This window comes from Limulus polyphemus, unplaced genomic scaffold (assembly GCF_000517525.1).
Source record: "Limulus polyphemus unplaced genomic scaffold, Limulus_polyphemus-2.1.2 Scaffold82, whole genome shotgun sequence".
Classification (NCBI taxonomy): Eukaryota; Metazoa; Arthropoda; class Merostomata; order Xiphosura; family Limulidae; genus Limulus; species Limulus polyphemus.
This window is the reverse complement of record NW_013665692.1, coordinates 628,329-642,903: the sequence shown is the minus strand read 5'-3', so window position 1 is coordinate 642,903 and position 14,575 is coordinate 628,329. Positions and strand designations below refer to the sequence as shown.

Sequence of the window (14,575 nt, the reverse complement as noted above, 5' to 3'; positions counted from 1 at the left end):
TTTCGAACATTACAAATCATTCAACTTCAGTGAATTCGCATCGGACATTAGTACTTTTACGAAAACATTACCTAACGTCACCGGTATCAAATCATTATTATTAAGATGGAATATAAATACACTTAACACTATAAAACTGAGAAATGCATGTTATATTAAACATTTACATATGTAATCTGTATAATGAAACAGGTTCTATGGACATCATGAATGATTTATCAGAACGCAAACAAATTTATCAGATACCTGTAGAAAGTGTGTAATTAAGCACTTCACCTATCACAACAAAACCTTGCCAAAACATATATAATGATAAATATAACATCAAATTATTATAAATAGCGTCTGTAATCTTATATTAGTTCATAGTTGGTCCTCCTTCTACTCTGATAGCCTCTGCAAGGCGACGTAACATGCTGTCGATGATGTTATTGATATATTTCATCCCAACTTGTCACTATAATGTGATGAAACTCAGCTACAGTAGGTGGTTTAGGGTTAGCAATTTTCCGCCTCAGTTCTACCCAACAGTTCTCAGTGGGATTATTCTGGAGACTTTGCTGGCCATGGCAATCTTGTAACATCTTCCTGGTTGAGATAATCTTGTACAATATGCGCACTGTTGACAGTGGCATTATCATCCTCGAACACAAAGTTATTGCCAAACCTTACCCTAGCATATGGCAAAAATATCGTCTCCGTGTGATGCCTGTAGGAAGCAGTATTGACGTTTCTCCAGAGGATATGAAGAGCAGTTTTTCCACCATGATGAATAGCTGCCCAACATGTATTGCACCACCTCTTGTGGGAAATACAGTCTTCCCTCATCTGTTCTCCAGGCAAACGATGAACAAGAATCCCACCGTCAGCTTTCAAAGAGTCGGAAAAAGGACTCATCTGAAAAGATGTCATGTCAACAGTGCAACTGTAGATTGCCATGCTGTCTTGCCCAAGTAACACGGTGACGGTAGTGAATTCTTTTTAATATCGGTTTGTAGATAGCCCTTCCTGCAAAATATACTTGTTTGGTCAGTCAGTTCTTCTGGATATCCTGAAACGAATGTGTTTATACCATTCCTGTCGTAAGGTGTTGCCATGTTCGATCGTGACATGTTAACCTGATCAAAACACGGTCATCTCTGGCGATATTTTTTCTGCGTCTACCAGTACACTTTCTTGGAACAACGTTTCCTGTAGTCCGATGACGTTTCAGAGTTCTGTTCTGGTAATGTCCATTTGCTTCATACTATTTTTGGACAGTCAAACAATTTGACGCCTTATAAATTTTGGCACGTCACGAGGCATGACTCTACATCAAATATAGAGAAATTTTCTAAACATAGCGTTGATTTGTTTCGAAAAATATTATACCAAAAGTACACCCTTTTATTCAAAACAGGTGTATATGTTGTGTGTTTTGACAAATTCTCAAAACAACGTATGCAGACCAGAATTACAACTTGTACATGTTTGTCCAATCATATTCTACTTTCTCTGTTAGTACTGTATTCGGGCATTTACTCAATAATTACTCCATTCAGTCATTATGGCCATGAATGTATATATATATATATATATATTATTATGTGTTTTAATAATATCAGTTATTTTATACTATACGAGTAGAAAAATATTATATTACTGTTTCTAGAATTAGTAATATATACATTAATTTTCTACATAGAGTCTACAGCTTTGAGTGTAATTAACAGTCAAGCTTAACTACATTAATAATAATCAGCATAAACCTGACGATAATTAAAGCCTTTTTTTTTACGCTTTGCTATTTCGCTAGCTTATGAGATAATAAGGATTTTAGAATAAGACTATGTCGATCACAATTTTATGTGTGGAAAAATAAATCAATAAAATTATTCATGTGATATATCTTGGTTAAGACGGACGAAATAGTCTGTTCTAAAAATCCCTAAAGTCTGGGGATTTAAGAAATAAGTATGTGATTTTTTTTCCATAATCCTTAACGAATTAACTGCTACGATCTTACTTTTTTGTAACAGCTAAAAGCTTTACCCAGTCTTATATGTTTCCAAGTTTATAACTACTTTTCCTTTTACTCAGAGTAAAATATCATTTTTGGATTATTACTCCGATATTTATTCTGTGTCTGGAACAGCATCTATCTACTTCTACCATTTATCTAATGAAAAGTGTAAACTTCTAAATAACCTGGCCGACAGATAACGTCCTGTTCTATTTCCTTTATTTATTTGAATGTTGTTAGGTCATCCATATGAAATTATAGCGTGACTGCACCTGGTCACAGCGAAACTGATCGTTTCCGGCACCCCAACGCAGTATGGTAAATACTTTGTTTGATGAACATAAAAATAATCCGTACTACCCGCGTCGCGTGGGACGACGGGAGAATAAGAGGCGTCACACGCGCCATATGACCGGCGCTCTTGTCTCTAGGTGAAAAGGCGGAGAAACTGCTTGGTAGACTGAGTTGGGATAGATTGTTACGTATTTGGTAAGGACCGTGTGTCTCGCTAAGCCTCATTGATACGTCTGTTGAAAAACGTGGTCATATCGAACCAGTATGATTTCCAATACTAGGAAAATAAGAAATAAGACTTTGGTCGTAAACTTTCTATTCACCCTCTGTTTTCTGAATGGTAAGTGAAATATTTTTGTCAAATGTCATTAAGAACCATGGTTTTATATTTCGATCAGGGAAAAAATATTTCTAAGCACGGTCACAAAATCTATCGCGAATATCAAAATAGCAATGACTAAAATGTAGAGCGAAAGAGTAAAGAAATTTGAAAGTATCACAGAATTTATAATGAATAGCACACTAGCTTTTGTTTTTTTAGAAATCGAAGTGTACTAGTGAAGTTCAAATATATAACGGCATATATATTGTATATTACTATTCAATTTTAAACAGTTTTCATATTATGTAATATCCCCTAATTAAATAACTTTTTTTGCTTTTTAAAGAAAAAATTGATAAAATGTGCACTGAATGAGTTTTTTTCTACTGAGTAGAAGTAAATTATAAATTGATGAAGGAGCATTTTAAGAGCATTGAAGAATTAACTAGAAGCAGTATTGAACCCTGTGCAGATAAGTTAGGCATGTATCAAAGAGAAGGAATAATACCTTCAAAAGGTTTATTATTATTTACTTATTTTATTCTTTTAATTTTTCTCCAAATTAGGTACTTGCATTAAAGGCGATATGAAAACGTACAAGAGTAAAGATTTATATTCAGCAAAAGCTTGATCTTCTGCTTACAACTTAATTCTGTAAATATAGGTTTCTATTTTCGTCCTAGTTTACTGGCGACTAAAAGGTTGGCATGTATCCAAACATATAGCAGCAAATGTTGGGACTGTCTCAAACGCTCACGAGACAATGTTCTTCAACCGATCTTAAAATAAACGTAGAACGTCTCCCCAAGATGAAATCTGCGGCTCCGTTCTGTGGAAACTCAGTAACTTAAAGCTGTTTCTAAGTGCTACAGTGAAACCGAGATACGTTTTACTATACATGACACTAGAACATTACACTATTTTATTGAATTTTGTGTGAAAAGTACCAAATACCGCATTGAAACTTCGCTGAGTATTGAATTTTAAGCATCTAAATGTTTTCATTTAAAATTAATATAACAATATATTGCGAAATTTAAGTATTTAATACAAACATTTTGGAAGTTATTATGTAAATAATCATATGCGTCGAGATATATATTTGAGAACAAAAAATACAACCATGGTTTCGTACCCTCATGTAAGTGGTTTCGACAAAAAGACTATTTTAACGTGATACACCAATTATTCGATTTTGTAAACTATCATGGAACGATTACATACACTACTTAAAAGTTCTTCGCGATATGGTTAATAAACAAGCTTTATCGTGTATATTACACTTGGATATATTTATTGAAATATTAAAAAAACATGATTTCAATTTAATCCTTATGATAGCGTGGCTCTTGTTGTTTTTCTTATAAAAGTGCGCTTCCTTACTTGTGCGGATTCTCCACGATTCATTACTGTTACATCGATAGTGGCGCATTAAAAACTCGGGCACTTTCCAGCCTTTAAAAATGTATATGAACTGAGTTTGAATGTGTAATATGGCAGGAAATCAAACATCTTTTAAATGCATAAGCAATAGGTTTAATCGGCCATTGTTGGAGCACTTATAAAAATAATAGTGATTTGACAGACTTATAACAGTTCATAAGTTGATCATAGGTACATAAATCATTTCTTTGATTTTGAGCCTTAACTGAAAAGCATTGGTAATGTTCAAGACACAAACACTTCGCAGTTGTTATCAACATCTTAAAGGGTATGCTCTCAAACACAAGATCGAATAGGTTTTTAATAAGAATGACTTCAAACAATTCTGTCATGTAAACACATACGGGGCACACTAGATAACCTTTGTTTAAGCCTAGAATAGTGTGATATTAACCATACGTAAGTATACATTATATATCATACTAGTTCGAGATAGGTAGCCCTCCCCGGTAGCTCAAATATATGTCAGTGGGCTTGTAACGCTAAAAATTGGGTTTCGAAACCTGCAGGTGGGAAGAGCACAGACGACCAGTTGTGAAGTTTTGTGCTCTATACAACAAACAAACAGATATGTAGTAAAATATTGAAACATATACTTTTTGCTTTTGTTGTTTATCTAAATATAAACCTGGCACTAGGGTCTGGGAGAGCTCTTTATCTTTAAACGTGGTAGTCAAAAAAGCTAAATCATCTAACAACGGAAGGCAATCTACCAAATTTTTCTAATGTTCACTTTAATATCAAGTGAATTAGTAGATAGATATTTCGATCAAAAGCGAGCTTAATACATAGTTCTGAATTAAAATACTTTAAAGAAGAACTTGAATTTAATGAAGACAACCCTGTACAACTACATAACAGAAATAATGCTTACCTTAGGAATTGTATAAATACGGCACGTGAAAAATAATTAATGCAGTTTTCTTTGTAGTTATACTTCAATGGTCTAATTATTTTACTTATTTTGGTCAAGTGGATTGTATTAGTTATAAGTTACTAGTCATATTATTCTGTCTGGTTTGATGATAATTAATTCTTAACACTTCAGGGACGTTTCACAATGTTTCGTCATGAAGACACCAAAAATTGTACTTGCATTATTTCAGCTTTTAAAGTTTCTTCCGACAATATAACAAGAAAACTCATTATAAGTTGACTCTCGGATAGCCATCATACAGGCAGTTTCCAATTAATTGTCAGAAACAGCTAGTCTCATAATGAGATAGATAAATAGAAAAACAGAGAAAAAATCAGAATACTCTCGAAGTAAACAAATTAATAAGTCAAGGCATAGTACTTAGATATACGTGCATTTGATGTGATTATTTAATTCAAATTGTATATACGTATAAGAGATTAACATTATAAGAAGTCCATGCTGATGTTTACTTTTCTTACGCGAATTTTCAGTAAAACATCTTGCCTAGATTTTTATTAGAGTATGTTATATGTTCAGACTAACACATAATATTTTTCCTAGTAATCTCTTGTTCGATTTTCTTTTGAAAAACACCATACTAATATTTGTAAATATAACATTAACACGTCGTTTTGAGACACTATCCTTTCTATTAGGCCATTGACTATTAGACAGGGGAGGCTAGATGAATATATTACCAATGATATTCGATTATTGGTTCAGGTATCTTATTTCCTCAAAATATCTTTCATACATAAGACAAATATTTTACATTGTTCTCTAAAGAGGTTCGGCCGATTGAGATGGATAATTTTTCTGTAATTTTTCAGATTATCAGAAAAAAATTATTAGACTATTGAAATAATACTTGTTAAAATAAGCTTATAATAATATCATAACATAAAGCTTGTAATAGTGCCTCACGTGTTTGCGATTAATGCAAAACTTAAGTTTTGATATTTTAGCTCAAGCAGCTCAACGGAAGTCTTATTAAAGTTCTAATTTATCGGACTTCTTTCTTTGTCCATCGAATGTCAACAGAGCCTTTTCTCTAGGAATTTTTAACTGTCATCCACCTGCAAGCTCTTAAACGGCGTATTCACCCATTTGATATTTTGCTTTAGAAGGGCTTTAGAGCTATTTTCGGATGTAAGTGTAGTAAATGGACACTGAAAATGATCAGACTAAATATATAACGCGACGTGCCACATCCGTTGTTTGTTACATAGCAAGAGTAAACAAGTTAACGTCAAAAATAATACGTAATTGTAAATGCAAATCTGTACTTTATTTATTAATTTCTAATGTAGGTTTGTATCAATTTGTTCACTCTTAAGAGTTAATATCTATGTTAAGAAAGAGGTTATCCGCTCCTATTCAACCATGACATACACAGTTTGTAAACTTAATTCTGTGCGCAACAGAACATCTCATGCTGTTAGCATACTTGGAAGTTCCAGTATAACATATTTTTGTCGTCAAAACAGGAAATATTTTTTAAATGTACTAATCTTGTCAAAGTTTTTCAGATTTTTATTAGTGCTTAAATAATTAAACCATATTATCTGAAAAAATATTTTAACAGTGTTTATGTCCCGTATCAGCTAAATTTAATCATAATGTAGGCTCTTAACCCAAGATATAAACCAACAATAGGTCATACTGTAATGCGTCATATACCGAAGTTTCAATGTTTTTGACTCAACTATCTCACGCAGGCCAGTTGCTTTCACAGATGGTCACTGTTATTTACCAAAGAGGGTTGCATGTATTATTTAGTAAAAATAGCGTCTCCTACTCCAGCTGTCCAGCTGTGGCTAGCCTCCCTCACCTAGTGTTATTTGCTTTTAAAGTTCGGCGTGTGGCTTAACGGTGGGAAAAGCAATCACACTAAGTTAGGCGTATGTTGACTGGAAAAACAGTCTAATTTATAAAACATAAATCTTCTATTAACTACACCAAAAACATTTGATTGAGTTGGTAAAAGTGTGAAACAGTTAATTCAAAAACACCAACATTTTTTTAATTCAGTAACCAAAATTAAAAGACGTTACACCCACACCAAATAAATGTTCTATAAAGTAAGAAACCACATCTCGCCCAAGCAAAGTATATATATATATATATATATAAATCATACTTACACCTCTGTATATGTTTATGTTTAATTAGTTGGGAGTCATACTTACACCTCTGCATATGTTTATGTTTAATTAGTTGGGAGTTATACTTACACCTCTGAATATGTTTATGTTTAATTAGTTGGGAGTTATACTTACACCTCTGTATATGTTCATTTTTTTGTCGAATTAATGTATTTGCAGTTTTTAATTGTCACTATTGGTCTTGTAAATGGCTTGGAAAACTTGAGTCACAAGTTCACAACTTTTAGATCTTTCATTATTTTTAGGACAGTTTTGGTGAATTTGAAGTGTTGTTCCTACGTTTAGAGAGGTTTTATGCATCCTTAAAACACTTTCTCCTTTGAAATGAAAAACGAGGACGGAGATCAAGGATGACTTTAGAAATAGTAGGCAAATGACGTCATATACCCTGAAGCAACTTCTAGCTTCCGTTGTTAAATAAGCCACGTGTACGTTTCTTTCACACACACAAACTGGACTGAAAAGAACACGAAAAGTGTCGAAACTTGTATCCATTTAATCTTGTTGTTTCGTAATAGTGGATTTAAACTTTATTTTACGACGTTAGTATCTTTCTATGCTCACAAATAATTAAACATAAACATATTCAGAGGTGTAAATATGACTCCCAACTAATTAAACATAGACATATACAGAGGTGTAAGTATGACTCCCAACTAATTAAACATAAACATATACAGAGGTGTAAGTATGACTCCCAACTAATTAAACATAAACATATACAGAGGTGTAAGTATAACTCCCAACTAATTAAACATAGCTGATTTTTATGTCATAAAATTGCATCCAGATATCGTACAGAAATACTACTAGCTCATCTTTAATCATTCCTGAGTTGTAATTGTTAATGTATAGTTCTAAGCTTTACGAATTGCTTCATTAGCGTACATTTTAGAAGGAAGTGGGTTTATTAAGCATCAAATAGTTCATCAGAAAAAAAAGTTAGTTTTTTGCGAATATTACCATTTTCTTCAGTGAAACATATGATAGAGCTTTAGATAGATGACATGGTACAACATTAGGTAGCTTATTCATGGTTGTCACTTTACTGCTAGGCAATGAAACTTTCTAACTGGCTTAATGGTAACTATTGGACCAATGATTTTCAAACACAAGTTGGTCTGCCCTACGAAGCATACATGCTCTAGAGAGTATAGAATCAAGGCAGATTGTGTTTCTAAATTGGAATATTAGTTTATATAATCTTTAATTGATTTTTTTAATGTTGTCTTATAACTTGGCCACAGATCATTGTACCCGAAAAATACTTATGCGTATAAGGTTTTAGAATAATGCGTTTTATAATTTTAGTAACGATAAGTAATGTAAATTTGTGTATGAAAATGGAGTATACATTGAAACTTATAACACAGTATGTGATAAATACCCAAACATAGTTTTATTATTTTCTCGAGTAACATGAGCTGCTGAATTTAAGGATAACTTAAATATGTGTTTAGTATTTCGCTTTCATTTTGCTCGTGGCTAAATATATTTTCATAATAGAACCATATATACACACGTATAACGATACATCCCATAAAATTTGATAAAATAGTTAACTTCAAAATTACATATGTATCACAATAAATTCGTGACAGAAAAAAGGGGTTTAGCTCAACTCGTAACATCATAATTAATATAAAATATTAATATGATCTATTCATTTGAAACTTTCTCTTTTTAAATATCTGTTATCAAACTATGTATTTGTTATATTTATCATTCATTTAACAAGGTTTGTTTCAAGTAATTAGTTGTAAGCTTATTATTTAATCCTTTTAGAGATTTTCGCTTCGAATGATTACATTGTTTGATGAATTGAATAGTAATTACAATCAAGAACAGAACTGGCCAGTTCTCAGAGGTTTAATCGACATGAATTTTGTATACTATTAAGATTACTCATTGTAAAAAAATGCTGTAGTTAATTAATTTTACACGAATGTAAATCTTCAAACTTCTTAGTATATCGAGAGAGAATCAAATATCGATATACACTTCGACACACGATTTATTTGCTTACAAAAAGTTTATTTTTAATGAATATTCAACTTAGCATAAAAGTAATATCATCTGTACGTGTCTGCTGATACATAACCAGGCTCACTCTATAATTTATACGTGTGTGCTAATACATAACGAGACTCACTTTATTATTTATACATGTGTGCTAATACATAACCAGACTCACTTTATTATTTATACATGTGTGCTGATACATAACGAGACTCACTTTATTATTTATACATGTGTGCTAATACATAACCATACTCACTTTATAATCTATACGTATGCTAATACATAACGAGCCTCACTTTATACTCTATACGTGTGTGCTAATAAATAACCAGACTCACTTTATTATTTATATTCGTTTACTTTATCATTCGAAAGCATGGAACTAAAGTTTAAATTGAGAGAATCTTTCAATATATCATTCTGTGTTCTCAACCACGATTCACAGATTTTAAAGACTAACGAGAAGAAGACGTAAAATCTTTAAAAACCGTAATTTTACTCTAACTATTAACAAAATATATCTGTCATATATTGTTGATTATCCTGATCGTTAAATGGAGCCTTTAATTCTTGTTTTCTTACTACAAAACTATACAATTGGCTATATGCATTTTGAAAAATGAAAAAAATTATTTAAAAAACAACGATTATTTTATACACAATTCAATAAAAATGAGATTGTTTCCAGTCTCCAAATTACTAAAACAATAACTTACTATACTGTACAAGGTTAAAAAGGGGTAAAATCCCCGATGTGAGTGGAAAACAATCTCATACACCTATGCAAAAAATAATACCTATTTATACAGTTATTTTATTATATAGTTTGTTATCACTGCATCACTCTTGTTGAAGCTTTAGCAGTAATGGTTTGGTAGTGTAATAAGAGACAACCTGTAGAAAAATGTTTAAAATTATCTTAAAGTGCCGTTTTTAAAATGATTTATACTGGCCACCGTCGTATTCCTAATAAGGTATGGGATCGAATAAACAAGATATATTTTATGATTTCAATAAAATTGTTAGCAGTGTGATATATTATTCCTATTGTTTGAGTAAGTTTTATATAATTACAAACCACACCGTGTGATTCAGATTTCATTTTTCAGTCAGACGCAGAACAAAAACTACAACGAAATTATGGTTTTTAATGTTTACTCAAACACTTAAAAATGACTCTATTAACGAAAAATGGTCTGCAATTTGAGGAACGACAGAAAATTAAAGAAATGCCTAACAGTCATCCTGGAAATTTTATTGCAAGAATTGTACATATGTATAAGTTTAAGTGCAAAACTATCTTAAGCGAAAGGTAAATATGGACCTCAACATCAAAAACGTAATAAAACAAAAAATTAAGTATACCAAAAAGATTATTTAACTTTTTAAAAGTAAATCGGTAATAAACATGAAAGTTAAAACTGCTTAGCAATCTCAATGCTAAAAGTGTAGATAAATCAGATATAGCATGTCAAAACTGCTAATGTTTGATAGTGCTTCTCTAGTCACAATGCTAAAAGTGCAGATAAATCAGATATAGCATGTCGAATTTTCATGTATTTGATAGTGCTTCTATAGTGTTATATAACTGTTTAGTTTGATTTCAAACAGTTGGTGGGTAGAGTACAGATAGCCCATTGAGTAGCTTTGTGCTTAAGTACAAACAAACAAACTTTTCAGAAGTATATTTAACTGAAATTAAATAAGCACCCGCAACTAAATAAATTATATGAAATAGGAACAAGCTGGATATATATGAAAAGCTATAGTGTTAGTGATCATATTTTTACTGAAGAATGCTTAGTAGAGAAATATTTGTCGAAAAGAACAGAATAGACGTATCGTGCTGTCATCGATTTTACAATAAAGTTTGATTCCATGTCACAAAACACTGCTCCAGAATAGATAAAGAATGATTTAATGGCGTACGTTACAGCTATGGTAATTTGAAAAATTGAATAATTGATGGATTAGCATAATTTAAAATTCTATATTTTAAGGAACTATAGACGTGAGATAAATCGTTTTCTATTTGTTATTTAAATGATGGATTTTATTGAAGCTCCAGCCCAAAAATATTTATGTTTACATTTTTATTATCATATGTATTTTATATTAGCTTGATGGCACGATTATCACATGATATTTATATTGTGACACTCTAAAAATTAAAAAAGAGAAGAAAATGAGCATATTCTAAATCATATACTTCATAATAATCATAAAAAATAATAATGCTCCTAGAAGAAATATAAGTACAAAAATGAATGAGAAATGAAAACTGAGGAAAAATGCATTGAAACTATTGCGGTTATCTAATCAATGAGTTTAAATTAGCATTAGTTTGTTTCTGAATTTCACTCAAAACTACACGAGGGCTATCGGCGCAGGCCGTCCCTAATTTAGCAGTGAAAGACTAGAGGGAAGGAGGCTAGTCATCACAACCCACCGCCAACTGTTGGGATTACTCTTTTACCAACGAATAGTGAGATTGATCGTCACATTATAACACCCCCACGGCTGAAAGGGCGAGCATGTTTGGTGGGAAGGGGGGATTCAAACCCGCAATCCTCAGATTGTGAGTCGAGCGCTCTAACCACCTGGGTATGCCGGGCCACATAGCATTAGTTAAATAAGACTGACACTATCTGAGTACTTGCTCAATGTAAATAATAAAGCCATAGATAAATTTATATGCTTACAATTTAAGGTCAGTGAATTAACTAAAGGAATGATTGATAATACGGTTGTTAGTGTGCTACGTTATAAAGTGGAAATTTAGATTATAATATTATGCGAATGATACGAATTGAGTCTGGTATGTAAGTATATGTTGGATGTTTATGCGCATAATAAATAGTCGTGAATTTTGGAGATTTTTTGTAAAATACTATTGACACTTACGAAACTCGATATGTAAACTTTTTGTTCAAAACTACCTACTATGGTAAGTTCTCACCTACCCAAAACTTGTTTATTGACAGTAGTAACTTTAAATAAACCTCGAGGATAAATCTTGAGGTTTTGACTTTTCCTGTATCTGGATGAAGTTAAACAAACGTTGAAAGAAGTTTCTCAGTCAGAAAGGTATGCCAGTCTAAAAACAGCCATTCGTAATGGGGGAAAATAAATAAATAAAACGTTTTAGTCGTGCATGTATTTTTAAAATACTTGTTAATGATTCTAAACTGCTCATAGGAGTTAAAGGATAACCAAAATTTTCTGAATTCTAACCATATTGTCATTGGCACCTCTGAGCTCATTTTTATGCAAAGCAAGTGTCAAGTGATTGATAATATGGCCAGATATGCAAATTCCTGCGATTGTGTTCCCTGTTCATAAATGCTTAATTGTTACTACATATTTTACAGCTCAATAAATGATCAGAAAACGTTTGTTAATATGAGGTATGATTACTTCAGGCACCAATCCAAATTGTACATCAATGTGGCAAGTTTAAAGTGAGTGATTCAATGAGATTCTGGAATAATATGGCCTATCCTTCCATCAGACCTGCTTTCAATTTATCAACATTGCTTGGAGGTGAATCGTGTGCTACTAAGCGTCTCTCCAAAGCATCCCATAAATATTCAATTGGATTTAAATCCACTAAGCGCGCTGAACGGTTATTTTGCTCGCTACATTCTTCTTCCACGAAATGCTAACTAGTTGATCATGTTGGAGCATCCATTATAAGAAAGTTCTAGCAAACCTCACATTAATGGTTGAAAGATTGCATCCTTATATAGTATGTCATGCACAGAGTCATACTGTAGCATATAAATGTCGGTGTTTTCACTAACCATTGATCCCTGCTCAAATTAGTATGTCATCAATGCCATATGCATGTACTGTTGATTCATTTGGGAAGCCGAGACCAGTTGTGTCAAGCCCAAAATGTCAAAGAGTCGCTTCCTTGTGAGGTTGTCTATAATGACCTAACTGTCTAGGTCTCCAACCAACTATATTGACTGTCTTAATGCGAGTCTACATTCAGCTAACCCAACTTCGTGAGACTTACTCTTCTTATAAGGGAAGGATACAAATGTCTTCGACGGTGTTCTGTCGTGTTTCGCTATCAATCTGGTTATCTTTAGTTTTTGAGATACTCTGTTCTTGTGCAAACAGCTGAGAACTCGCTGTGTTTTCTTCACTTTTATATATCACTTAAATGTGCTTATCAGATCACATGACAGTTCTATTAAAAGTTGTTTTGCACTACAGTTAATTCAGGGGTGCCATTGACATTGCTTAATTTCAGTATCTCGCTGTGTTTTCTTCACTTTTATATGTATCACTTAAATGTGCTTATCAGATCACAACGACAGTTCGATTAAAACTTGTTTTGCACTACAGTTAAGTCATTGACATTGCTTAATTACAGTATCTGCGTTTTGCCTTTGTTTCAGAATATAGAAAACTTCGATTATTCCTTACTTGTTTTAAGTAATGTATATACAAGCCAGAAATCTAAAATAGCGAGTTTACAAAAATCGAATAAGTGTTTAAAATATGATCCCAAAAGAAGATATATGTTCATATGAAATACAACCATTCTTTATTCAGTGAACAATTTACTTTAGGGAGTCAATTTATTTCATTCATAATTTCATAATTTAAAAAAGATACAAGAAAAGATTAATTATCAGTTAATGTCACGATAAACATTAAGATAGTATTGTAAAAATAAGTATATTAATACATTGTATATTGAAAGCTAAAAGGAACAACAGGGAATCCTCGATAGCCGCGGTACTTGAAATTCTTTTAGGTAGGATTAGAGTAAATTAATCTATGAGACCTTTTATTTTTCCCTTTTTTATTGGCTATATTTTTGTGCACCAGCAATACCAAGCGTAGGGCGCGCGCATACCCGATTCGATTTTATTACTTATCAGGATCTCTACCATCCTACCCTCAATACATCAACCGAAAGGGTTTGATCTCATTAGTCCAAAAGTGTAATAGATCTCAAATCCGTTAAGAGATTACGGAACTATGAGCTAAAACTTTGTATTTGAAAAACGCAGAGCTATTCTGTGAGCCGCTATGCCACAGCTAAAAATGATTGACTTAAAGTATTCTTACAAATAAGTTTATTGAAGTCTAAAGTGTAACACAGTCTCAACTCATTGTGATATGAATATATTTTGTACGTTAAAAATTAAATGAATATTTTGAGATTGTAAGATGATAATTTAGGTTTCATATTCATTCGTCCCACCAAACATGCTCGCTCTTTCAGCCGTGGGTGCGTAATATGTGACGGTCAATCCCACTATTCGTTGGTAAAAGAGTAGCCCAAGAGTTGGCGGTGGGTGGTGATGACTAGCTGCCTTCCCTCTAGTCTTTCACTGCTAAATTAGAGACGGCTAGCGTAGATAGCCCTCGTATAGCTTTGCACGAAA

The 14,575-nt window shown here is 32.4% G+C and overlaps 1 protein-coding gene across 2 annotated transcripts in view; it reads left to right on the top strand.

Annotated features, from left to right (window-relative positions):
* Window positions 1-2,485: 2,485 nt before the first annotated feature.
* Window positions 2,486-14,575, top strand: part of LOC106467716 — a 96,212-nt gene continuing 84,122 nt past the window's right edge. For both annotated transcript variants that reach the window (XM_013928094.2, XM_022396616.1), the window contains exon 1: window positions 2,486-2,636. In XM_013928094.2, coding sequence (XP_013783548.1) covers window positions 2,561-2,636 — 76 coding nt within the window. In that variant the 5' untranslated portion in view covers window positions 2,486-2,560. The remainder of the gene's footprint in view (window positions 2,637-14,575) is intronic.